Below are 26,327 nucleotides of genomic sequence, written 5' to 3'. Positions count from 1 at the left end.
TCGTTTGTCCTTGAAATCGGACACGGTCAGCACTAACTCCTAGCGAGGGCGCCAGGCAGTGCATGTAAAGTGCCCAGCATGATGCTTGGGAGCATGGCCACAGCCATCGTCATGGTCACAAATGTGAGGCAGGTTGTTAATAAAGTTGAGAAATCTTCCTGGACACCATGCGCGTTTCTTCTTTCTCCGTGCTGTTGGCAGATCCTTAGAACAGACCTTCTGGGTAGCTCCCTGAGCCAAGCTGGCGTCCTGCACTTGCCTTCCTGTGGCTGTGGTTGTCACATGATGCCCTGGTGTGCCCTTTCTACCTCTTGGTGAAGGACAAGGAGGGAGGCACTGACCCGGCTCTCCAGCCCCGTGGCTGCTCCATACCGCCTGTGACTGTGCAGGTGCTCTGCAGAGACCACCCCCACCCCACGAGCAGCCATTGTTCTTCCTCCTCCCTCTCCTCTTCGGCAAACGAAGCCTGGTATGGTTGGGTAAAGGGCTGAAAGTGCATTCCAGTACCCTGCACCCTCATCAGAAACTTTGTGTCAGGAAGAGAGAGGCACAGAGACGTTCCACAGAAGGCGCTGCTTTTACTCCTCCCTTCTAGAAGGTACATTGTCTCCTCCGTCCTCGAGGGCCCCTCTGTCTCTAGGAGTGATCGTCTCACCCACAGACCCGTGAAACTCAAGGTGACTTGGCCACAAGATGCACAGCCACTGCTGCCCCATCCACTGGTCACTGTACCCTGAAAACCCAGGACTCCCTGAGCCTCCAGCTACGAGGATCTGTGCCAGGCTGGAAGTGATACCAGAGACCTGGACCTGAAGTTGGAACATGGTCCTGAACCTCTGGGCAGTTGTCCAGCTCAGGTGGTCTTCTGATCTCCTGGAGACAGTAATGCAACATCCCTCCCTGTGACAGCCATGTGTCAGGTGATCTGCAGTGGGCTGAGAGCCATTTGGCTGCCTTCGCTCTGTGCAGTAGCAAACTGAAAATGGCTGAAGTCCTTGACCCGTTAGTGTTGAGCAGCCCCGGCCGCTGACCAGTCTGCCTGTGCAGGGAGTGAAACGCAGAGGCCTAGCCAGTTCCCAGGGCTGAGTGGTGTCCTTTGAGTTACTGACAACAGAAGGACAGAACTTCCTGTTGAGACCTGTGGCCACCTGCTGGACCCAAGTGAGCACCTGGACAGCACCAGCAGGTGGAGCCTCTGGGGAGATGGGGGTGCTGCGGCTGCTGCGTCGAAGCTCCACACCATCTGAGCTGCACCTGGACAGGGAGATGGGCCACACCGCTGTCATGTTTGTCATGTTTCCGGAGAGCTGGCCTGAGGTGGGGCATGGGAAAGATGGATGTTAAGAATGCCTTGGAGGTGGAGAGGAACGCAGGACATGGCCACAGACTCAGAGCCTCAGCTGCACCAAAGGCAAGGCCAGCCTGCCTGGGAGACTGAGGGCTCAGGAGGAGCGACTCGGGGGTCCACAAGCCCGTGGCCCCCATCACCACAGCCACAAAGCAGAGGAGCTTTTGGCCTTTGCCCAGTAGAAGGACTGTCAGTCACACACGTCTTCTCCCCCATCCTGTGTTCCTCATGGGAACTCCTATCAGCACATGGCTGATTACCACAGGGGTGGCCAGGACACCACAGACCGAGGTCTGTGCGTCTGACTTTCTCAGGTCGACTCATGGCTCCTTCATGAAGGAAACTGGATTCTCCTAGGGCCAGTCTTGTGTTTATACTCAAGGAAACAATTTCGTGCTTTCAAAGCTTGGCCCATTTTTTTCCCACATAGCCTTCTGGGGAGGGTGGTCCTCAGATGGCCACAGTAGGCTGCATGATCCATAGACACCTCAAGGAAAAGGATTTGGGAACAGGCCCAAAATGCTTCTCTATGAGCAGCACTCCTGGGACAGCAAAGCACAATTTCAGATTCCATATTAAAAAAAAATGTTCTCTGGAAATCATGCAGCTAACTGCGAACCAACCCCTACTCATAACTGGGCCAGTATGTTTAGAGTACTGAGAGAGGCTTTCATTGAAAAAGAGTTGCTATATTTGGCCCGATAATTTACCTTCTAGGAATCAGTCCTAAAGAAATATGTAGAAATTCAGATAAGGATTTACTGAATTTCTGTAGAAGATATGCAGTGCCTTAAAATGGAGGTGGGGGAGCCCATTGAAGTGCATACAGCCTTTTAAAGAACGTTGAGTGGCATGAGAAAATGCATGTGGTGTAAAGTAGCAAAGGCACAGTGTGACATTATACATGCTGGATACGGAATTTCATATTCTGCTCAGTATGTTAAAAGGCAGAGAGAAAAGACAGGAGGAAATATAGCAGAATATTAACAGTACTTATCTCTGGGAGATAGGATTTCAAATGTTTCTACTTTTTTTCCCACAACAAGCATATACTAATTTTATAATCAATATTTAGGAAAAGCAATAGTAAATTTGTTAAACATCTACCAAGGTAGACATTGTGTCTGGGTGCGTGTGAGCCCAGCCACACAGTAGTGAGGTAGGTATCTCTGTTACAGTGTGCTCAGTTAGTAGAAACGAGATTTCAGAAACCAAAACAGTTAAATGTGTGCCAGTTCTTAAAACTCAGAAACGTGTGTGTAGGTAACACTGGAATAGCCATCATGGAAAGCCCAGGCATGTGTGTGTGACGTGAACCACATGGCTGCTCTTCTCCAAGGGTTGACAGGAACCAAGTGAGACAGGAACTGCTGGTCCCATGCAGGACTCTGGAGCAGGTAGAGGGAGGCATGCCACTCCCAGGGACCTTTTAGTGACAGCCAGGCAGGAGCCATGGCATGCAGATGGAAGCTGGCATTTTACAACATCAGTTTTAGGGTGATCCTGTATGCCAGAAAACAGAAATTTTTTTTACTAAATAGTAACTTCCATACAAGTTGTACCATCCCTTCCCAATGTTGGGGCCCGGTTGAATGCAGTTCTACCTGTGATCAGGCCCCTTCCTTCGCTGGGAGATCCAGGCTTTGCCCCTGCTGTCCCTCAGCAGTCCCAGGAGAAGCGTGATTGAAGAGGTGACCCTACTGAGCCTTTATTTTATTTTTATTTTTATTTTTATTTATTTATTTATTTATTTATTTATTTATTTATTTATTTGAGACGGAGTTTCGCTCTTGTTACCCAGGCTGGAGTGCAATGGCGCGATCTCGGCTCACCGCAACCTCCGCCTCCTGGGTTCAGGCAATTCTCCTGCCTCAGCCTCCTGAGTAGCTGGGATTACAGGCATGCGCCACCATGCCCAGCTAATTTTTTGTACTTTTAGTAGAGACGGGGTTTCACCATGTTGACCAGGATGGTCTCGATCTCTCGACCTCGTGATCCACCCGCCTCGGCCTCCCAAAGTGCTGGGATTACAGGCTTGAGCCACCGCACCCGGCCTATTTTTATTTTTAAATATAACAACGGACACCTTTGATCAGCTGTGTGCAAAAGGGTTTCCATGAGCTGCGTCTAAGAGACTTTGCCCTTAGAGATCGAGCAGAGGCTTTGGGGCCTGCCTGGCATTGATATTTATGGAAGGCAGCACAGTCCCTCGGCCTTCCCTGTGCTCTCCTGAGCATGCCTACTCTGTATGGTTATTTCACTGTGGCCATTTGGAAGTATCTTAAAGCATTTTCATCAGTGAACAATCAAATTTAGTCTCAGGCAAGAGAACTCTTTATTTGCGGTGGTTGAACTTATTATTAGAAATACTTGTGATGTGTGCCCATCTTCGCCAGCATGGCTCATCCCTATAATCCCAGCACTTTGGGAGACCATAGTGGGAGGATCACTTGAGGCCAGGAGTTCAAGACCAGTCTGAGAAATATAGCAAGACCCTATCTCTACTGAAAATACGGAACTTAGCTGGGTGTGGTGGTGAGTGCCTACATGTAGTGTCAGCTGCTTGGGAGGTGAAGGCAGAAGGATTTCTTGGAGCGGGGTATTCAAGGCTGCAATGAGCTATGAATTGTGCTCCACCCTGGGTGACACAGTAAGACCCTGTCTCTTAATGGGAAAAAAAAAAAAAGCCGAGGGGGATTCACAGATCGTCCTTCCAGTTGCCTTATCTTCAGGTCAAGTAATGTAAAAGTCAGACAAGCAGTTTATCCAGAATGGTAAAAAGCAGCATGTAGTTGCCTTAAGATTGGAGCCCAAGTTTCTGCTTTTTGAGCAGATTTCTGACTTTGAATCAGAATTCTTGAAAGTCAGATTTCGGATTCATATTTGAATATGAAGGGACAGGTTTTTAAACTTAAAGTTGATTTTTTTTTTTTTTTTAAAAGAATAGGATTAGTTATAGAAAGGCAAAACTGTTTCCTCACTTTTGAATAAGATGCAAAATGTTTCACTTCACATGGCAAATTGACAGAATATAACAACTGTCCCTCATTGCCAGCCAGGAAACATAGTAGCAGTGCTATGGACTCATGTGACCACGGCTGTCCAGCCACTCCGTGGCACACAGGAGGCTTTCTGTCAGCTGTGGCAGGGACTGGGCTGGCTGTCCAACAGACTGCAGACATGGCCAGCAGCTGGCAGAGGAGGGGTAAGACCGCCCCACAGCCATGGAGATGGTCTCATTAGCGCCTGTGGAGGAGGGAGCCAATGCGAAGCCTGGTCATCCTTTACCCAAAACACTGCTGATGAATAGAGCGATTTTACTTCAGTGGAACACGCTTCACATTTCCATTCTAAAGACCCGCCTGTGGATGCCAGTGTGTCGGTGCCGTGGCTGTCCACTTAGCTCAGCATGTGTGGCTAAAATGTTTTCATTCTTCAGCGGATTGTACACTTGCTGGCAGAATACAAGAGCTCTCTGTGATGCGCATGGAAGGACATACTTGTTTTCCCACGGCATGCTTCAAAACAGATTTCTGCTGCAAAACCCCAAGTGCGAAGCCTCGACCAAGAATGAGGTGTTACAGGACACAGATGGGAGGGGAGGTAACTCGGGGCAGGTGACGGGGCTGGGGCAGCTCCTGATGGACCCCGTCAGAAGAGCAGTGTTTACCTGGGGGGCGCAGCCTGCCCCCAAACCCCTACCCCTCACTGTGCCCCTTATCTCACCCCCACCCCACGGGATGCCCTCACCTCAAGGATCTTGGCGCTGTACTCAGAGCCAAGTAGCTTTTAGTTCTTCCAGATAAATGCATAGCCACACTTTTTCTCTCATTGTAATTGCAGCTTTAAATTTTATCATCTGTTCTCAATACTAAATCTGGTAATTAAAAAAATCCTTCAAATGATAACAGTTTATATCTATTTTCAAATGTCTCAAAAGAACACATAAGTGAAGTTTCTGAGAAGGTGGAATAGAGGCGAGGAAGGAGGTGGGGTTGCTTGGACTTGGTTTGTCTTTGAGATTCCTCGGGCCCCAGAGCTGTGTGCTACTGCTCCTTGAGTTGAGTCAGCACGGTGGAGGGCCCAGTGGAAGAGAAGTGCCCTGGATCAGGAAGGTACGTTGTTGCTGTGCTCGTGGCATGGATGTGCACTGTTTTCCCTTGTGTCTAAACAGTGGGAAATGTGGGAGCAAGTCTTTCTTTGTGGAGCCTTTCTATGACAGCTAACAGTCTGTTTGCCGTCCAAGACCAAAATGAGGTCCTGGGCCTGCCAAAGCTTCTGATGCAGCAGTGCCAGGGGGCACAGTGGCATGCCACCACGAGACTCACCAAAGCAAAGGCTTTCACGGGAAGGGCAGTGCCAGGGAGCACAGTGGCATGCCACCACGAGACTCACCAAAGCAAAGGCTTTCACGGGAAGGGCAGTGCCAGGGAGCACAGTGGCATGCCACCATGAGACTCTCACTAAAGCAAAGGCTTTCACGGGAAAGGCAGTGCCAGGGAGCACAGTGGCATGCCACCACGAGACTGTCACCAAAGCAAAGGCTTTCACGGGAAGGGCAGTGCCAGGGAGCACAGCAGCATGCCACCACGAGACTCTCACTAAAGCAAAGGCTTTCACGGGAAGGGCAGGTGACTTTCCACCCAGCAGTGGGAGACAGAGCCAGGTATGAGATTGCAGAGGACTGAGAGCTTTTAGGTTTGCAGGAACGCACTTGGCTGCTCTTAGGTGTGTGGGTATCTTCGTCACTCGGATATATTGATGCTTAACTTGGGACCTCTGCACCTCTTGTAGTTTGGGGGCACATGAATAGTCTTTATCGACCCGGGGAAATTGTACAGAAAATTGTGGGTGAGTCATTCTTGGGAGGGAACCCCAGCTCCTCGCAAAGGTTCCTCTCTCACCCTACCAAGGGTAAGAACCATTGCTCTAAATTACATGTTATTCTGAATGTAATGGGAACATTGATACTAGCTGAACGATTTAGTCTTGTAGAACAGTGGGCAGTTCTCTAACTCGTGCTGCCCCATACTGGGACGTTCTCACCTCTGTTGGAGGCCTGCAGGTGACCACAGCTCGCCTCTTGGTGACCATGCTCATGTGAAAGCTTGGTGCCCAAAAGAAAGATAAAAAGCATCTCTAAAGAATGAGAATTGTCCAAAAGGACTACACAGTGTCTGTTTCTTTTCTGCACAGGGCATGGTCGTCCAGGTTTCACTCAGCCTGTCCTGACCCATAGGCAGCTCCCAGTGCAAACTGTCCCACCAGGACAGAGCCTTCAGGTCTTCATGGTTTAGGCTGCATCCAGCCAGTTCCAGTCTGTTCCAAGGGGCCGCTGTGGTAGCTGATTGATTAGAAAAATCTAGATAAAGCCAACGATGTCCTTTGTCTACAAGTCGAATACAATTGAGACTTAAGCTTTGTGTAGTATTGCTGATTTCATAGCTGGAATACCCATCGCTTGGAAGTGTTTTCAAAGCTGTGTTTCACATTTGCCTTGTTTCTGCATTTTTGGCTCTGCATTGAAGGGGTTGACCCTTAAAGGCATGTTCTCTCAGTAGAGAGGAGACCCTTGTAGCCCTCTTAAATTCCTCATCCCACCTAAAGGCACAGGTAAGGGGCAGATATGGAGGCAGTCCATATTATTCCAGGGGAGGGGCCATTAGGGGAGTTGCCTTTTGTGGCCCTGTAATCCCAGTAATAGCAACCTTAGGCACCTCTTCTGGGTAGGAGGCCTGAGCCGAGAGCCCCAGCTTCACTTTTCTGCTTCTGGGCCTGGAGAAAAATGGAGGCCCAATCCTGCAACCTCCGTAGCATGTGGGCAGATGCTCTGGAGAGCCCCCATGAGTGCTGATTTTCCTTAAGCCGGGGGTGAGGGTGTGAGCAGAGCTACAGACCGGTTGGCATGGTCTGTGAGACAGTGGGTGGGATGGTGAGAGTCCCATGTCCCTGGGGCTGAGTTAGACCATTCGCATAGCTCGTGTGTGCAGCACAGCCGGCAGTCAGGTATGGGTGTGTGTGGCAGGTACCCCTGTAATTCTTTCCCTGAGAACACCTGCAACTGCTTTACTTTTCAGATCAGCCGGGAGATGATGGAGAAAATCCCAATACTGAGGAGCCTCCGTGCCCGAGAGCAGCAGGCTGGGAAGGATGTCACCCTCCAGGGTGAGCACCAGCATCCTCCGGACCCAGGCCGGCAGCAGACAGTGCCCCCAAGTGCTGGCAGAAGGCCCCAGGACACACCCGGGCCAGAAGCCAACTCTGTGGAGGCAGCCTGCGGCTCCCCACCAGGGGAGGGTGCCCCTCTTGCAGCCGATGTTTATGTTGGGAACCTCCCCCGGGATGCCCGTGTGAGTGATCTGAAGAGAGCCCTGCGGGAACTCGGGTCTGTGCCCCTGCAGCTCACGTGGGAGGGCCGGCAGCACAGAGCCTTCCTCCATTACCAGGACTCAGCCGCAGCCCAGCGGGCCGTCTCCTGCTTGCAGGGCTTGTGCCTGGGCACTGACACCTTGAGGGTGGCGCTGGCCAGGCAGCAGAGGGACAAGTGACCTCGTGGAAAGCCACAGAGCCCACTGCAGTGCGCCATTCCCATCACCTGCTGCTCCGGTTCGCGTGGCACTCGTGGCCTGTGTGGCGAGACGTGACGGAGCCTCTGTGTGAGCTGCTCGGGTCTCAGTGAATTCCCAGGACCTCCTGTAAGTGGGAAAGCCAGCCCGCAGTGCATCTCACACTGCGCAGGAGGCTGCAGCCCCCCGCTTGTGCAGGCCTTGAGCCAGTTTGTATTTCTCTGGAAGGACAGAGCAGACGGGCCAGGGACTGAGTGAGCAGCGAAGCAGGTGTGGGAAGTGTGAAGATGATCTTGGGTTTGCAGGGTGGCCTCAACAGAAGATGGACAAAGGAGCCAGCTTCCTAGAGGCTGTGGCAGGGACCTCACGCTGGCACAGAAGGGTGCCCCTGGGCTCCAGGCTTCTGAGCTGGCAGCACTGCAGGGAGAGCTCCGTTGACATCGCAGGAGCCCAAGGAGCTCCACCCCTGGGTAAAAAGCACTTGCTGCAGCTCAGCTCCATTCTCAGGCCACACTTGGGGGAGCCAGCCTTTCCTGGTCACCTCCCGAGCCATGCTCCTCCCTCTGTGGACACACACGCCAGGCCCTCAGCCAGCTGCCCTGCCCCGCCCACATGGGAGCAGCTTTGTGCTGTGGAGAGACTGGCTCTGGGAGGACAGGGTTCATCCCAGCCTCTATCACATTTGCCCATTGCCTTATGTTTTCTGGGTTTTGTTCCTCCAGTTCTGTTTCTGAAATGCCAGCTGGAGTTTGGCTGAAGGGTCCTTTCTCAACAGAAGGCTTTTTGCAATTGATCCTGGGCACCAGGTCAAAATAAGCATTTAAGGGGAGATTTTTTTAAATGTATATGCTTTGGAAATGGAGTTTTTAGCCAGAGGGTTTTCCTGAATGTTATTTTAAGCACCTTATTATGCCTCAAGAGGGCAGCCCTTGCATGCACTTAAAAGAACATGTTCTCAGGACACTTGGTCTCACTGAAAGGGCATTTTAAGGACATTTTCTCATTGGTTTTACCATGAAAATCCTGTGGAGACTTTGGAAAGAAAATGCAGCCTTAGATTTGCTCATTAACTACCGGTTTCCTTTCCAAGTTGTCATGAATAAAGTGAGGGAGTAGAAGCGTCTGACAGTGCTACCCTGGGCCTGCTGTGTCCTTGGCCTCGCCTCTGCCGGCACGGCTGGTCACGTTTGTCACTGGGCATTCGGCTCAGTGTCAGAAGCTGGCTCAGTCCCCGTTCAGAGGAGTCACCTAAACGGGGGGTGTTTGTTTTTTGTTTTGTTTTTTTTTTTTTAGAGTGCAGGCAGCATATGACAAGGCCACAGGTCATCCCCACAGCTCGTCTGCAGAAGCTCCTAAGCCCACCGTTGTCACTGCATGCGTTTCTGGTGGCCTTTGGTCAGTGGGCTGATCGGGGTGGAAAAGGGTCCATGGCTGATTACGCTGAACTCATCTTTTCTGTCTCTTTTTTTTTTTAAAGAATATTTCTTTGATTGAAAGATTTCCATTTGTTTTTTTGTTTCCTTTTTCCCTGTGGATCTGCTGCCATTAGAATAGCAACTCCAGGAGAAGGGCAAGTGTGTCCGCCCCGCCCTGTCCGCTCCCTGCCCCGCCCGCAGCAGGAGCAGCTCCTGCAGGCAGGACTTGGGAATGGACCCACTGGACCGGTAGAGGGAGAAGCTGGGTTCTGACTCCACCACCGCCAACTCCTGTGTCCACCCCACCCTCAGACGGTGGCGTTCTACGAGTCAGGGAAGCCAGATTGCTGGAGTTTTCTGTCACTTTAGCCAGAATAATTCAGGTGTATTGATATATAGATAATTTGAAGGAGTTCCTCATTTTTCTATTTGTGGAACATCGTCTAAGAAAAGCTAAAGAGTAAGCACCTAAAATAAAATCCCCCACACGCGTTAGCCTGCACACCTTTCACTGTCCTGTCCTTCCAGGGAGGCCTGTGGGGACAGTTCTTGCATCGATTAATACTAAAAAGAAGTGCGTAGAACAGCATGGTTCTAGCTTCTGGAAAAGCATTCTCAGCGTCAGGAGGAAGCCCAAACCCCTGGCTTCCACGTTTCGTGGCTCCTCCCTGTAATCCCACCACGCTGCTCAGGAAAACGGGACACACCTGGCTGCGGACCCCAGGCGTCTTCTTACTGTGACTCCACCCCCTCAGGTGAGCGGCAGGGCTGTGACACAGGTGCTGGTGTTCCAGGAGCCTGCATTGACATTTGTGTGGTTTTTCACACGTGGTTTCTATGTGAAGTCAAGTCTGAGTGGTGTAAGTGGTTCCTAATCGTTTCTCGGTAATGTAACAGAAGTGATGGGTGATGGAATAAGCACCCCTGAAACCTTCTGTTTTTCAACGTGTTTGACGCGTCTAGTCCTGCAGTTTGTTGAAACTGATGTTCGCTTAGGCCTCCCTCTGTACTGCAGGAGGACTCTGAGCCAGCAGTGTGGGCCGGCCAGAAGGCGGCAGCAGCAGCCGCAGAATCGTCACACCACCTTCACCAAAGCACCACTGGGATTTCCGTGGCATCTTTTCTAATGTTTGTCATTATGCATAAGTGAGTTTTTTTCTTTTTTTAGTATTACTTAAATCATTTTTGGAACAATAGCCAGGATAAAAACATTCTATAACCTTTGTCTCCTGAAAGCAATTTCTAGAATGCTCAGGGCGAAGGCTTCATGTTCCACGTACACAGGCAAATACGTCTGTTCTTAAGTCTGGCTCCACAGGTTGGTTAAGCAGCCAAATTGCCCTGGGGGCTGGCCCCCAGCACACCCTCTCAACTCTGTAGGGAGGAAAAATGCTCTCCCCAGTTTTGCCAATGGAAAGACTGAGATGCCAAAGGAGGAAGTGACTTTGCCCCGGCCGGGTCCCACAGCCAGCTCTGGCAGAGCTAAGCCCAGTAAAGGTGACCTGCCCAAACATAGAACAGCCTGGTTCTAGCTTCTGGAAAAGCGTTCTCAGCTTTAGGAGGAAGCCCAAACCCCTGGCCCCATTTCTGTTCCACCTTTAATGGCTCCTCTTTGCAATCCCACCACACTGCTCAGGAAAACAGCTGGGACACACCTGGCTGCTGACCCCAGGGTCTGAAATAGGGTCGTCAGAGTCATTCCCTTCATCCGCGGCTGCGCAGTCTGGGGAGATCAGTTTTCCTGAAACATTTTTAGGCCCCAACGGCATCTGCGCAGAGTGGACAGCAGGTGGCGCTGCCTCCTTGCAGGAAAACAGACGAGCGCAAAAAATCCCTGGGGCGGGTCACAAGCTGCGCTGTAGGAAGGACCCTGGTGCTCGGCTGCCTCTGCCCTTCTTGCTGGCAGGGCCGCATGTCCCAGGCGGGGCCCGCTCAGCCTTTGGAAAAGGATTCTGACTGGCAAAAGGACACGGCTGTGCTCAGGAGACCTAAGGGACTTGTCAGGGTCCCAGACCTAAGCGGGGGTAAAGCTAAGACTTGGGCCCCAGACTCTCTGCCCCCAGAGCTGTGCCTGCCTCTCTCATTACTTCTTTCTCAACCAGCCAGATGGGCAAAGCTGGCACCCATCCTCGCAGCCACTGCAGCCCCTCAGCTCTGGCAGCAGCTGCCCCCTGCACTCAGGGGAAGTATCCTGTGGGCATTTTTGCCCCTGCTAGGTCTCAGCCAGTGGCCCACACACACCTCACCTCAGACACCCACATAGAGAAGGAAGTGGATGGAGAGACAAGACAGCAAATAGAAAGGCCGAGAACAGCAGCCCATCAGAATCACCCAGAAAGGGCCAGTGCAGAGACCACCATGAAGACTTACATTTTAGCAAAGCCATAGTGGGGAGGATGAATTGTCAGATGTGCGCAACGTTTAAAAGGAAGCGGGAAGATCCAGGTGTAGGCATGGTGGCCAATTTAGGGTAAACACATGGGCCCCTCCGGCCCCCACCACAGACATCAGTAATGGTTCCCGTGCCCTGCTCTTGCTAGCTGGTCTGCAGTGCCTTCCAGAATGCATTAAGGGCCATTACCTGCTGATGTGGACAGATGCAAAGCGTTCTGCCTTTTACCAAAGGAGCAAAGATGAGGGCTCCCTCCCCTCTCCTCTTCCCATCCTCCCGGGGATGGCCGGGCAGTGTCTCTCCCTCTCCCGCGGCCCTCAGGAAGCACCTGGTTTGCAGCTGACTCAGTTTCCAGAATTTTAATTATCACAGCCCTCTCCCCCCAGCTGAAATAACCAGTTGAGGCTTACCAAGCCCACTTTTCTCCATCCTGCTCCCTTTATAGATGTATAAAGTATGTGATGTATTTGTGTATAAAATACATTAAAGATAATAGCTACATAGATGACACATCATTTCACATAATCCTCGCAGTCACTTGAGAGGCCTACTTCACAGCCAAGGTAACTGAATTGCAGAGAGGAGTTCGTTTGCCCACCGTGCCCCTGTGTGCAGGGAGAGAAGCGCAGACTGCCACAGCAGCCGACCGCAGGTTGAGCCAGCAATGCCCCCGTGCCTGCCTTCGCTGGGGATCGTCCAGTGCTTGCCGCCTGAGGTAGGAATAGGCAGACAAAGCCAGGGATGTTTTCTAGAAAAGCAGGGCCCTGTGGAGGGGTGGGTGGCTTCCACCAGATCACAGGGCAGAGGCACGCTGGGGCCCAGGGCTGCTCCGTCAGAGTCCCCGGGAGTCCCTGTCTTTTCAACTCGATATCCCTGATAAGACTGATGTTTGGGCCCCAACAGCATCTGCGCGAAGTGGACAGCAGGTGGCGCTGCCTCCTTGCGGAAAAACAGCCGAGCAAAAAAAGCTTCAACTACGATCTGCACTTGTGGCCAGCCCGCCGTGCGACAGTCCCACACAGGCCTTGTCCTGTTGCTGGAAATAGCCCCGCATTTGATTGCATTTGTAGGTGGAGAAACTGAGGCATAGAGTATTGGCAGCTTGTTTCCTGGTGCATTTCAGAGAGGCAGGTTCAGCGGATCTGGGAGCCCCTCTTCTGTCCCCCTCTCCCCACCACCCACTGCTGCAGCAAGTCCCCTTGACTCTGCCAATCTCAGTGGCCATCCTGTGTTTTTACCGGAGATTATCTGGGCACTTTTTCCAATAAGCAGAGACGTTCAGGGAACCACATTCACATTCCCATGAACACGGCAGGACTTTACCCTGTGAATGGAACCTTTTATTCTTGATGTCCATAAATCGCAAAGCTCGGAATGGAGCTGATGTATGACTGCGTAGTGTGGGCATTTGGCACTCTGAATGGCTTAGCAACAATGAACCCAGGCCTTGAGTGCTGAATTGTGAGCAAATTAAATGTCCCCGCCCACCTTGGAGGGCAAATTAGCTCACTTAAGCCTTACAAGAGTCCCAGGAAGCATGTACTATTGTTTCCATTTTCCAGATAGGAAAGGTGTGGCTCAGAGAGGCTCTGTGACTCCCTAGGGTCTCACAGCAGAGTCAGCCATGGCGCCAAGCCCCTCCCTGCGGGGTGGGGGAAGGCTGTGCTCCTGAGAAACACCGAGCGTTCATCTCTTGACCACAAGCAGGGCCTCAGGGATAACGAAGCCGTCAACAGCTTGTCAGAACAGAGAGCTCATTTAATGGTTGAAGAGTACCGTGCTGGAGCCAAGCACACCAGGGTTTGCACCATGTCCTGGCTGTGTGGCCTCGAAGTGCTTGCCCTCTCTGTGCCTGGTTTTTTCACTGTTAGCTCTTCACAGATTATTCACTGATTTAACCCTCACAGCAATGCTGTGGGAAGCCTGCTCTGACCATTATCCCCACTGTACAGATAAGGAAGCCGAGGTGAGCAGAAGAGAGACACCTGTGCAGGTGCACAAAGTTAAGAAGCGGTGGAGCTGGGACTCTAACCCAGGCCCTCCGACGCCAGTGCTCTGATCCGATAACTATATCCCTTATCTGCTCCACCTGGAACCACGGGGTCTCTGCGGGTGCAGAGAGACCTGTGGCCAACACAGCTGTCTCACTTCAAGAATGGGGTTGGGAGTCAGTTTTACTTCTTCGTATCACTTTTTCTAAAGTTTTATTATTTTTTTAATTTGGAATAAGCCACATCATTTGTGTTAGTTAGAAAAAGACTACAGTAACTGACCCCCTGACCAAAAAAAATAAAAATAAAAAAAATTAAAAAAAGACAGTTACCCATTATAAAAGGTCAAAGGGTCTGAAACAGGGTAATCAGGTTTATTCTTCGCATCCGCGGCTGCCCAGCCTGGGGAGATCAATTTTCCTGATGAGACTAATTTTTAGGCACGGCATCTGCGCATAGTGGGCAGCAGGTGGCGCTGCCTCCTTGTAGAAAAACAGTCGAGCGCAAAAATCCCTGGGGTGGGTCACAAGCTGCCCTGCAGGAAGGACCCTGGTGCCCTGGGCTTCCTCTTTTGTTTCTCAAGGGGGTCCTTGACCCTGAGCTCTCTCCCTGGGGTGTGCATCGCGGCGAGGGCCCCTGGGAAGTGAGCTGGTACTGCCGTCCTGTCCCCATAGACCATGTTTGCTGTGGCCTCACCCATCCTCCCCTGCCTGCCTGCCTCCCACTTTGCTAAGGGTGCAGCTAATTTAAGGTGATAAGCTTACATTAAGGCTGCTTCACTTATTTAAGCCTCTCACAGCAATGCTTTGGGAGGCTTCTGTACCTGGACAGAGACGGCAGAGACTGCAGTGAGGCAAGTATTCACTTATTGAAGCTTCATTGCTGTAAGACTTATAAATAAGTGAAGAATTTTTGCTCACCCAAGCTGGTGACCCTGCAGAGGATCACAGCAGAAAGCCAGGACCGGCCTCACGGAAACATCATGCACTGATTGATCTACAGCATGTTTTGGGGGAAGTATCCAAACAGAAATGTGTCTGTCCTCTTCCAGGGACGTTTGCAGACTCAGCACACTTCCCGTGGCCCAAACCCAGACCTGCTGGGGAACACGGAGTTGGGGGAACAGGGAGGTCCCTGCTTGCTTCCGGTGTGCTGGCGCCGGTTCCCATAAGATGCCTGCAGCGGCTGGTCACAGCACTACAGCACTTTGAAGACCCTTGTGGGTTGCACTGCTCTCCCCTAAGCTGCCAGGCCACGGGCATAGAACATTGTCCAAAATAAGCCAGAAAGGACGCCTGCACCTGCCCCAGTGACCCTGCCAGCTCTTCCTCTTGGCTGTCTCCAGCAAGCGTCCTGCGCTATAGGATGGGAGAAAGACCACCACAGGTACCCTGCAGACACTGCATCTGGCGAGCTTTTTGAGTCTGCTCAGGACATTTGTGGTCATCCTGGCCTTGGTGTCCTTGTCTCTTCATGGTGTCCACATGACTTCAGGTGTCCTGACGTTGGTAGCAGCCGGATGGTCCCACAGGACATGGCCTTGTGTATTCAGCTGCTGGGCATCGTATGGCTTGGGCATCTGCTCCTAAAGGGACCACACACTTTCCCACCTCAATGCCAGCCACTATGCAACCACCACATGCTCCCTGCCAGTGGGCTGGGGCGATGGGGCACTGGCTGGTTTGTCTGTAATGATAGGTGTATGTCACCATGTCCATCACAAATCTAGTCTATTGGTGGACACAGAGCCAGGGCCCCGTGTGGAAGGGATAGCTCCACGAAGGTTCCCCTCTGTCGTTTCATGCTGGCGATGTTTTATTTAAGAGTTTAATTGAGCAATGAACCCTTTGGAATCGGACAGCCTTCCAGCCAGAGTTGGCTTGGAGATGCCTCACTCCCGCAATGTTTTATGCTTGCAGGTGTTTTGCTGCCCCTGTCTACCCCCAAAGCACATGAAGATGTAGAATTGTCAAAGGCCCAGGTTTTGTCTCGGCCCCACAAGTCAGCGCCCCTTCCTGGATGGATGTGACTCCCTCCCTTGCTGTCCCACCCGGCCGGCCACATGGCCCAGAACATGCCTCAGGGCTCAGACACTGGCAAAGGGCCTTTCTACTTAAGCAGAGTCTGGAATGCTGAGGTCTTGGTGCCCAGAAGTTTGCATAAGCAGAGTGTGGAGGTGGCCACGGTGCTGTGTGGCCGGCCTTACTCACCTTGAGCACCCACTTTCATCTGAAGTTTTTCTCTGCTGGTCTAAGGGGACCCCATAAAGCAAAGGAAGCTTCCACGGCAGGCCATAGTGGAACCTGTGAATCACAGTTGGAGCTCTGAGAGGGTAAGTTGTGGCTGGCTGCAAGGCCAGCTCCCTGCTCTGCCTGCAAGCACCCTCCTAGCTCAGCTGGAAGGCAAGAGGGGGTCTGAGGGCATGTGTTTGGAGCCCCCGACCGCCTGTGGTCCTGCCCATTGCTGCCCCTCCTGTGGAGGCTGGAAGCCAGCAGAGGCTAAATCATGCACCCTGGGTCAACTTTCCTTTTCCACAAGGCCTTTTGGATGCAGGCAAATGGGTATCCAGGAGCTGTGTAGTGTAACGGTGAGGGAAACGGGCTTTAGGATCAGAAAGTACTGGTCTGAGTCCAAATTCCACGTCTTACCAACCATGTCTGGAGCAGACACTGACCCTCCCTGAGATCAGTGTCTGCCTCCAAAAGTAAGAAGCTTTGCCCTGGTCTGTTACTCTACGGACACTGTAGAGGAACAAGGGCAAAGCTTGGCCAGGAGCGAGTGAGGGTGGTCTGGGGTAGACTGAGATGCCTGCATGGGAAGAAGGCCCGCTCCGGCCCGGCGTGCATGTGGTATGCCTGCACATGTGGCCATGCTGCCTGTTGCCTGGCCTCCAGGTTCTCCCAACCAGCTGCTGCAAAGACACGGGGGCCTGATCTGGCAGGCGGGCAAGAGGGGGCAGCAGAGGCCACTCATAGCAGCCTTGGCCAGTGTGAGAGAAGAGACCCAAACTAGTGCTCACCAGTACCGCCTGGCTACCTGAGAACCCCTGGACCCCTGGGTCTCCCCTCCAGAGATTCTAACCAGGAGCTGTCAGGGACCCCTCAAATCTGCAGTTTAAACAGATACTCCAAATATGTCTGATGAGTGTGATTCCTGGGCTGAACTCTGATCGTTACCATCAGAGGTGAAGTCACTGGGCTCAGGGGGCTTCTGACTTCCCTCTTCCCTCCACGGGGCCATCTGCAGAACTCTCAGCAGGACTAGGAGGAGGGTCAGTGAGGTTGGGGGAGATTCTGGTGGCTGGTTTATGTTGGCGCCTCAAGCTCTAACCCACTGTGAAAATTCTCTCGGCTATCTGAGCCGTCTTACTTCTCCCTGGGAAGGGAGGGAAAGTCCGTGAAGATGGGAATTTAGCTGTCTCCACACTGGGATCAGAAGTCCCTGAGCAGAGGACTTTGTAAAATGTGGATTTTTGCACCTCTTATGGTCTCCACACCCCTCGCAAGCAGACACACACACCACCACCACTCCACACTGACCCCGAGAGACGTCGGGAGAGAAAAGCTGGGTCTGACTGGCCACTCCTTTCTGGGTACCAAGGAACCAGGTCACCCCTTGACTCCTTAGAAGCATCTGCCTTATTAACCCTGGCGCCCATAGGTCCACCAAGACTGTGCTATTAAAGATCAGGAAACCGAGGCTCAGAGGCGACTTGGCTTGCTCAGGCTGGGGTGGCCCCAGAGCAGGAACCCTAGCTCCTCTTGCCACTGCGTTGAGCAAAAGCCGCCTGCTGGTGGGTGGCTGGGAGGGCTGAAGCCGCGCTGCTGTAGCTAGTAACTCCCTCCGGCCCCAAAGAGAAAAGAGAAAAGAAAGTGCACACCTCGGTGGCTCAGGCGCCACCGCATCAGAAGCTCACACCCCAGGCGCCTTCCTGCTGGGCGACTGACTCTGCTCGCCTGTCCTGGCCCTGGGGGTGAGCTCCAGGAGGGTAAATCCCGTTTGCCTGGGGCTGAGGAGTTCGGAGGCCCTGGTGCTTCTACTCCCTGAGGCTGCAACGGGAAAGCCACTGAGGTTCCGGTGCCTCCAAGGCGGCCTCGCGCGGGGAACGGAGGTGTCCGTCAACGTGTAATCCACCCGCAGAAGCCTGCGAAGAGCGGCTCCTACCTCTGTTCCAGGGCTTTATTACAGGGGGGATTTCACATCAACAGGCACCTTGACTTCCCTGTTTCGGCGCAAAACGCTTAAAATATATGAAGAAATTGTAAATTAATTCTACGTTATTCCAGGACAAAAACCCCTAAGATAATACCAAGCTATTATGAATTAATTCTACATAGGGCGCCTCTGTGCTAGTGGATCCTTAGCGGTCCTTTACGCACGCAGGGCGCATAATTTCGCACCAGACTCGGGAGCCCTTTGCTTTTTAAGCTTGTGACTTGCACATACTGGGCACGCTTTTGTGGCATCGCTCAGCGGTGGGAGCTTCACCCACGACCCCTGTGCGAGCCCAGCACTCAGTGGACCGGGAGGAAGACAGCCCAGCCGAGCGCAGTCTCAGCGCTGCAGCCGCGGCGTGCGAAATCTCGAACTCGGGTGCCGAGGCAGCTTCGCCTGAGTTAACTGGCCCTTCCGGGCTTGCCTGGAGCCAGGATCTCCTTGCGGGAAGGCTGGACTTTCCCTCTCATTCCCAGGCCGCAAGTCAGGCCGGAAGACCGAGGCCGATCACGGTTCCCGGGCAATCTGGGCCAGTTTTCTTGCACAAGCCTTCTAGATCTCCACAAGCCTCCCGCCCCGCTAGACCTGGACATGGGTGTGCTGGGAGATCCCCCTCAAGCGAAGGCAAGGAGAGGAACAGGAAACCAGGCTTTGCTGCTGCCCGGGACCCTAGTCCAGCGGCGCCAAAGCCACGCACAACCAGGCGCATGGAGGCCTCTGGCGCGCCAGGGCGCCAAGTGAGTGGGTGCAGGGGCTGAAGACTCCGCAGAAGAAAACCTGGAAGCAGGCAGTTGGGTTTCTCCAAATCAGCCCCACTTCCCCGGAGCCTCTGTGGGAGAGAGGAGGGGTCCCCAGCTCCTCTATCCTGCGAGGCAGACCTGACGCTAGAGCAGCGTTCCCGCGCTAGGAGGCCCAGGGAATCTTCTCTTCACTGGATTTCCCGGCTCTAGTGAGAGGCGGAGGGTGCAGAGAAGACCTCCTCCGCAGGAGGACTGTCTTCTCCGCCTGCTGCTAACCTGCTCTCGGAGCCGGGGCCAGGCCTGTGCGCCCAGCAGAGCCTGGTCTGACGCTTCGGCCCGCCAGAGACCCCAAGGGATGGAGTCGCCGGCCTTTTCCTGTTCCCTTTATCTCGATTTTATAGACAGCTGTTAGGGACATCAATTGCCCAGGCTAGTTTATTGATAATTTTGATGTAACAGAGCACCGGAGAAATTACCCCCACGTCCAAAATGGCAAGTCTGAGAAGAACCAGGTTCAGAGACTCACGACCCCACGACGCAAGACACTGCGGGGGGTCTGGAAGGGCCGCACCAACAATGCGACTTATTGTGTTTGTTCTCCTCGGAAGTCCGGAATTGGAATAGAAAGAGGGTGGTCAGTGGAAGGCACAAGTGTTACGTATTTTTCCCCCAGAGGGGACGAACTGTGACTTAAGATCTTGATAAATGTTACAGGGTTGGAAACATGCCTGTCACTTTGCCCACCAAAGGCCCTTTTGCCTCATTCAGATTTTATTCAATTTTCTATTGGGGAAAACCAAGAACAAGGCACCAAAAAAACCAAAACAAGACAAAACCAACAATTACAAAAATACCCTTAAAGTTGACTGACGATTTATAACAACTACAGCAAGAGAATGAGAAAGTCTGAAACCTAAAGTAAAACTCTTTGGTCTTGTAGTGGCAATATATATATATATATATATATATATATATATATATTGTACATGGACACATATACATATATGTCCATATACTCATACACAGATCTGTAGCATATATGTGCACATATATGGTTTACTTGGTGCTCCCTAGGGGAAGGAGGACTACAGAGTTCTTTAAACGTTTGATTATTTCTTTAAAACAAGCAATGACATTTAGAGGGGCAGAGGGCTCTTCTTAAAAAACAGAAGCCAAGAAAAATAGTTCCTCTGGTCCAGATTTTACTTCAATGTGGAATGAAGAGTAAAAAGAGGGGGATTCGCCAAAAAAGTATTCAGAATCACCCAGACAGTAAAATTTTAAAAGCCTAGAGATCCAAAGCCTGTCTTGTTTTTCTCTTTATTTGGGAGTCTGGAAGATACTCTGCAATCCCAATCCCAGTAAAATACTCTTGCGATTTTATTTCTACTTGACACAATTTTAAAGGCCATGTACAAATGTTACACATTTTTATTTTTGTTTTTTTTTTTTTTTAGGAAAAAATACACAAAAGGCAAAACATCCTCAAATGGTCCTTTTATACAGTGCAGAAGGAAATTTAAAATTTCAAATACGTGTCACAAATGCTGCACTCTAGCAGCGGAAATGCTAAAAAAAAAAAGGGTAGTCCTTCATATTATATATATATATTTATATAAAACATATGGAAATTTGTTTTTACACAGATCTGTCTTTGTTTCAAATTTACAATGGATATCTAAAAAAATTCTACATGGCAAATATTGCCAACAAAGTTACACCATTAATACTGATAAACGGAGGAGCCTATGCGGTGTTTCGATTATTAGGGAAAGAAAGTAGAATAAATAAACAGGAGCCTTGCTATAGTTTTTAAAAGTGCCTTAACCTTTCTGCGTGCCCGCAATCCTGAATCCGCGCGGTCACCGGCCGTCTCTTCCCAGTCCCTGCGTCGCGCTGTGTTCGGCTCGTTCTTGGACCAGAAAGTTTACAGTAGAGGTTGAGAGAGAGAAAAATACCCACCGAAAAAGTGGAAATAAAATTCAAGACAAAACACAATAGAAGAGGCTGAAGCGAAGGAAGAAGAGGGAAATGGACGGGGACAGAGGCAGAGGCCCGGCGGTCGCTCGCTTCGAGGCTCCTTCAATTTTCTGTTTAAAGACAAAGACGGACAGTGGCTTCCGAAATGCAATTTGTTTGCACAGAGATCCACCTGTGGTCCACGGAGGAGACTACGGAGGTGGGGAGGGAGATCCGGAGGGAGATCCGTCCCCTCCTGCTCCCCGAAAAAGACGGCTCTAAAGGGAGACTTGCACAGTCCAAGACATTCTTTCCAAAAAAAAAAAAAAAAAAAAAAAAAAATTAAAAAGATAAATACTCAACCAAAAAATAAAAGTATTTGATAATGATTGGTCTCACATGTTTGCCTTTCTTCTAAAAATCTCCCCCGACTTCTGCCCTTGGCCAGGAAGGAGGGGGGACCTCAGCAGAATTTCCGGGTGGATGAGGAAGGCTTTCCCCGGCACAGCACCGTTGCAGCCGGGTTCAGCAGGATCAAAAACGTTTGTTACCGACGGCTGCAGTCCGATCAGACCCACCACTACCATTTTTTAACATTTTTGAGGGAGTGGGGAAGAAGATGCCAACCACAGCTCTATGTCTTTGCGTTGGAGATTCCTTGCCAAAAATTCCGGTTGGGAGGGGTCGAACCCTTTTCTTCTGCTGACGGTTATACCTCGAGAATAAAGCAGTTTCTTGTGCCGGTCCAGGGTCCCTGTGACCCGCCTGCTTGCACCAGGAGGGCCTGCGGCGGCAGCCTCACATCACACAAGGCTTGATGTCTTGGTAGGTGACTTGCTGGTGGTAGTAGGAGCCCCCGCCGGCAGAGTGCATGGAAGAGGACGCCATGGCGTTGAAAGAGAAGACAAATTCCTTTCGGTCACACATGCTGGGCGACTGGGAGTGATATCTCGGGATGCCTGCAAGGCGAGGTAACAGGAGGGGTTGGGGGAGCAGAAAAGCCAGAGTTCAGGCGGAGGAGCACAGCCATCTCCCCACCCTGTTCCAGGAGTCCCGGCCTTCCCGCCGTGCACCCCAGAAAAAAACCCCAGAACACTTGCCATGGCCTCCCTCCCGGCAGTGCCTGCCTGTTGGGTGCCTTCGGCTCTGCCTGAAGACTCCAGGGAGGGCCCCTAACTGCCATGGCGGCCACCATCAAGGCAGCCACCTCCCGACCTGAGGCTTGGATATCTGTGTGGAAGGAGAGGCCAGCGCCAGCCAGCAGCAGGGGCGAGAAGAGACTTCTCCAGAGAACAGGGCCTGGAGCGGGAGAGCCCCCCATGGAGAGGCCGCCTAAGAACTCCAGGCCTGGCTCCTGCCTCCTGCGGCTGCCGGCAGCTGACCCTGGACAGGCCCTGGTGAAATCACTCCAGCTCTCTCTAGAGCTGGGCCTGCAGGCTGTTGGGGGCGCTGAGGCAGAATCAGGCTGTTGCATCTCCCTTGGCAGATGCTTCTGTTTGTTGGGCCTGTTGGGGTATCAGGGGTGCTGGGGGCGTGGGTATCTGAAAACCTGGATTCTAAGAAACAAGAAGTCCCTGTGGCCTGGCTTGCAGCTCTGACCCTCCTGGGCCTGGCCACGGCACTGACCTGTCCCCGACACCACAAAATGCCAGTGGACTCAGCTGTGGCTCTGCCAGGCCTAGTCCCCCGAAAGGCTGGGGCTAAGCCTCTGAGCGATGGCTGGACGTCTTTGGGCCTCACTCTTCTGCTCTGCCCAACCCCAAGCAGAGGCAGCTCTTCAGGCAGCCTGAGGGCCGCCACCAGGGAGGGAGGGCCATCTGGCCAGGGCTAGGAGCCCTGGGTCCACACCAGGACCTTTCCAAGGTGTGAGGGGACTTAAGGGTTGCAAAAGGACTTAAGGCACTGGGTCTGGGACTTCTTGCTAAGGAACGGCCTACCTGGTCAGTCTTGGGGCAGCCTGCAGCTGGAGTTGGAACAGAAAGAGAAACAGTCCCAAACTAGGGTCAAGAGCGCTAGTCACTCTTCAAAGGGGGAAAGGTGGGGCCAAGAGACATCCTGGGGAGCTGGTGCCTCCCCTCAGCCGTGGGGTAGAGGGGATCGATCCCGGCTGGGTCTCGGTGCCACTCAGATTCAACTTCCCAGGGACCCGGGCGCCCTCTGCTTCCCCACTCACCTTGCAGCTCGGCTGGGGCGTTGTGGCTGTTCTGGTGCAGATATGGCTGCTCCAGGGAGTGCGTGGAGAGGCTGCCAGACAAGGGGTTGGCCGCGGGGTTACAGGGGGACAGGGGCTGCTGCTTGATGTAAGAGGCGCCGCTGTTGAGCGCCGCAGAGGCGGAGGGCGGCCAGGCCGCTGCAGTGCCGGAGTAGACGGCGTGCGGCTCCATGACCCCGCCGGCGCCGGCGGGCAGCAGCGGGGAGGCAGGCACCGAGCTGTCGTGGTGCGAGTACTCGCCGGCCGCTGTGCCACCGCAACTGCCCATGTACGAGTGGCCGCCGTTGGAGGGCAGGTGGGGCACCGAGTGGCTGGGCAGGGCCATGCCGTCCACATTGCCAGGCAAGTGGCCGTTCATCATGCCCAGGCCGCCCTCCAGTGCCAGGCTGTTCGGCGGGCACGAGAGGCCGCCGGCCGAGCCCTGGAAGCCGTAGGTGTCCGGGAGATGGTTGAAGCCGAGCCCGTTCATCATGCTGTACATGGGCTTGAGCGCCTGGCATTTCCTTCGGAAGCCGCGAGGCCGCCGGCGAAAGGAGCCCTCCTCGAACATGAACTCGCTGGCCGGGTCGATGGTCCAGTAGTGGCCCTTGCCGGGCCGCCCGAGGCCCTTGGGCAGCTTGATGAAGCACTCGTTGAGCGAGAGGTTGTGGCGCACGGAGTTCTTCCAGCCTTGGTAGGAGCCGCGGAAGAAGGGGAAGCGGCTCTGCAGGAACTGGTAGATCTCGCTGAGCGTCAGGCGCTTGGTCGGCGAGCTCTGGATGGCCATGACGATGAGCGCGATGTAAGAGTAGGGCGGCTTCTCCGGGCGCCGGATGCCGGCGTTCGTCTTCTTGGCCTTGGACGGGCCGGACGACGCGGGGTCCATGGCCGCGCCGCCTCCCCCGCCGCCACCGCCACCGCCGCCGCCGTGCGGTGGCTGCTGCTTCTCAGGCGCGGAAGACATCGGGTGGCTGCTGCCGCCGCCGCCGCTGCCGCCGCTGCTCTGCGCCACGGACCGGCCGGGAGGAGGAGGAGGAGGAGGAGGAAGAGGGCGAGGGGGGGGAGGAGGGCGAGGGGGAGGGGGCTGCGCGCGCGGGGCTGGCTGCACCTCTGCCGTCATCGGCGGCCACTTCTCCCGAGCGAGCCGCGGCGCGCCCGCCCCCGCGCTCCCGCCAGCCCTCCCCGAAGAGCTGCTGGATCCGCCGGCGGTTGGCTCAGAGCCCCTCACTCTTCAACTCCCTCCTCCCCCACCTCTCTCCTCCCTCTTTCTCTCTCGCCCTCCCACTAGGAAAGGAGCTGAGACCGAGGGCAGCCCGGGCGGAGGCCGTGAGGAAGTTACCCCTGCCGATATTTTTGGGGGGGAGACACTGCCTCCAGGGCTTACGGCCGTGCGCCCCCGCCGGGAGCAGCCCTGGGTCCCCAACGCCCGCAGCGCTCGGCTCCGAGATTCCGGCCGAGGCCGCCTTCACTGCAACTCTGCTCGGCAGCGTCTCGCCGGCCGGCGCAAGACCCTGCCGGAGTTCCCTCCCTCTCTGCCCACTCGGGCCCCCGCGCGTTTGTGGGCGCTTAAAGAGCCCCCACTCTCGCCGCCCCGCGGCCGCCAGCGGAATCCGCCCCGCCTCCACCAACCTGGCGAGCAAGTGTTAAGGCGCCCTCCTCCCGCGGTTCGGCCCCGGAGCGCGCTGGCCCCCGCCTTCCCAGCCCGGGTGGAGGGAATCGCGCCCTGGGCCCGGGCCTTCGCCGACGCGCACAGCCCAGTGGCTAATCGCAGGCGCGGCGGCCGCCAGGTCGTGACCATCGCTAGCACAGCCGGCTTCACTCCGGGTCTCGGCCAGTGTAAGTTCCCGCGAGGGACCGCCTACCCAGTCTCCCCGCCCCGGGAAGGACTGAGCCGCGCCCGGGATTTTTCGGACTCGCCCAGCGGCGTGCGAGCGGGCGGGCAGTGGCCGGGGCAGAGCACAGGCGGAAAACGAAAGCGCTGGACGAGTCGCGGCCGCTCTATCTCGGGCGCCGCGGGCCTGGTGGGGGCGAGTGAGAACCCGCTGGCCCAGCGGCGACACAAACCTCACAGGCTCCGGAACAAGCGGAGTGCTCAGTCACTCACCCGGACGCGCACACACTCGTGCTCTTGTGTACATATTAGCACACACACACGTCTTGATGCACATGCAAACCCGGTAAATTACGCAAACAGATGTGCAAACACACATGCGTGTGTGCACACTCAACTGCAAAGGGCGCGCAGGCATGTGCGCATCCACTAATGCGCTCGCTGACACAGAATAGGCCCACAGGAGCTTAGGTTCGCATTCCCACTCACGCGTACACATGCCACACTCGGATCTGAATTCAGTGGTAGTTCGTTGGCTTCCCCCACCCCCAACACACACTGAAAACCCGCCTATTTGGCCCTGCTGGCCCCATTTTCAAAGCGCAGGTTCCGATTTCCCGAGAGATGGCAAAGGCCCTGGCAGGAAGTTTACAGGGTTTAACGTAAACAAGTTCTGGGGGATTCTTTAATAATAATAATAGAGAATTCCGAGTCCGCTGGGTGGGAGGGGGGAGTTGGCCTAATGCCCTTGTGGGCTCGGCCTGCCGCCGCCGCGGAGGCCTCTGACACTGCGCACCAGGCCAGGTTCTTGAGAGCAGAGAGCGCGGGCGGGGAGCACCGGCCAGGGCGGCCCTAGAGCGCCTGGCTGCCAGCCTTCAGGGTGCTCCCTTGGAGGCCTGCCCTTGCTACCCCTAAGCACTGGGGTGCGGGCTGGGGGCGGTGGAGCCATGAAAGGTAGTGCGGAGAGCCGAGCGCAGGACCGCACCGGAGCCACCTCTCAACGCGGCGCGCACAGACCCAGGTGAGTGCTGCTCTCGCAAAGACAGCTGAGCTCGGGGCCCGGCCTCTCCCTCCAGGATCCCGGGTTGGGAAGAGTGGGGCGAGGGGTGTTTTCGAGGGTCAGTGCGAGGAGCCTAGAGGCCCAGCTCCGGCGAGAGCTTTGGCAGGAGGCGTGTGCCGGGCTCGCAGCACTGTCCGCAGCGCGTTCAAAGCCCACCCGCCTCTCGGGTTTCTCCGGGCTCCCTGTCCCCCGCGAACTATCCTCCACCCCACCTTCCTTGCTCGGACGCCTTCATTTTTCGGCAGGAGATGCCTTGTCGCTTTCAGGGCGCCTGGCATGTCCGTGCGAGGAGCTGGGGGGCTCGCCAGCGCAGCCTGCCCGACTGTGGCGTTCTCGTCCCGACAGCCGCGCTCGCGGGAGAAGAGAGTCGCCTTCCCCGCGCTGCCCTTCCGCGAGCCTCTCTGGCTTTCCGCGCGCAGACAGCCTGACCCGCCTAGGAAAAGTGAGTGTGGGACGTGACTCGTGCTGTTTGATTGTGCATTAATGCAGGTAAACGCTCACGGGCAGACACACTTCTACTTCACACAACCAGCTCAGCCACCGCGCAGACACGCTCGCACCGCCCACAGCCTCGAACACCGTTCTCAGCGACCCTCACACAGCTCGGGTGCCCCAACCC

At 54.2% G+C, this 26,327-nt stretch overlaps 2 protein-coding genes and 1 long non-coding RNA gene across 9 annotated transcripts in view; 2 read left to right on the top strand and 1 right to left on the bottom strand.

The window, feature by feature from the left end:
- MTHFSD (methenyltetrahydrofolate synthetase domain containing) overlaps positions 1-20,981 on the top strand; it is a 37,542-nt gene extending 16,561 nt beyond the window's left edge. For 2 of the 3 annotated variants that reach the window (XM_010333688.3, XM_010333689.3), the window contains exon 8: positions 7,426-9,831. In XM_010333688.3, the coding sequence (XP_010331990.1) occupies positions 7,426-7,896 (471 nt within the window). In that variant the 3' untranslated portion in view covers positions 7,897-9,831. Of the gene's footprint in view, positions 1-7,425; positions 16,045-20,124 lie in introns of those variants that run through there. The other variant, XM_074401042.1, reaches the window with a different exon arrangement.
- FOXF1 (forkhead box F1) lies at positions 20,946-24,658 on the bottom strand. Its single transcript, XM_003922891.4, has 2 exons — positions 22,800-24,658; positions 20,946-21,585 (listed from the first exon to the last, which is right to left on the bottom strand). Exons 1-2 carry the CDS (start codon positions 23,935-23,937, stop codon positions 21,425-21,427), a joined length of 1,299 nt encoding a protein of 432 aa, XP_003922940.2. The 5' UTR covers positions 23,938-24,658; the 3' UTR covers positions 20,946-21,424.
- Positions 24,659-25,436: 778 nt separating this feature from the next.
- LOC120365984 (uncharacterized) overlaps positions 25,437-26,327 on the top strand; it is a 39,585-nt gene continuing 38,694 nt past the window's right edge. For 4 of the 5 annotated variants that reach the window (XR_012518076.1, XR_012518079.1, XR_012518077.1 and 1 more), the window contains exon 1: positions 25,437-25,669. This is a non-coding gene — a long non-coding RNA (uncharacterized LOC120365984). Of the gene's footprint in view, positions 25,670-26,053; positions 26,151-26,327 lie in introns of all 5 variants that reach the window. The other variant, XR_012518080.1, reaches the window with a different exon arrangement.

The sequence above is a fragment of the Saimiri boliviensis genome, chromosome 1, assembly GCF_048565385.1.
Source record: "Saimiri boliviensis isolate mSaiBol1 chromosome 1, mSaiBol1.pri, whole genome shotgun sequence".
Taxonomy (NCBI): domain Eukaryota; kingdom Metazoa; phylum Chordata; class Mammalia; order Primates; family Cebidae; genus Saimiri; species Saimiri boliviensis.
Note: the sequence above shows the minus strand (reverse complement) of the source record. Positions and strands in the feature narration are given on the sequence as shown.

Excerpts from the sequence above, each read along its gene's own strand:
- FOXF1 (XM_003922891.4), bottom strand. The coding sequence starts at position 23,937 with ATGACGGCAGAGGTGCAGCCAGCCCCGCGCGCGCAGCCCCCTCCCCCT. Across the intron at positions 21,586-22,799 it reads CGCCCCAGCCGAGCTGCAAG|GCATCCCGAGATATCACTCC; the intron begins GTGAGTGGGGAA and ends CTCGCCTTGCAG.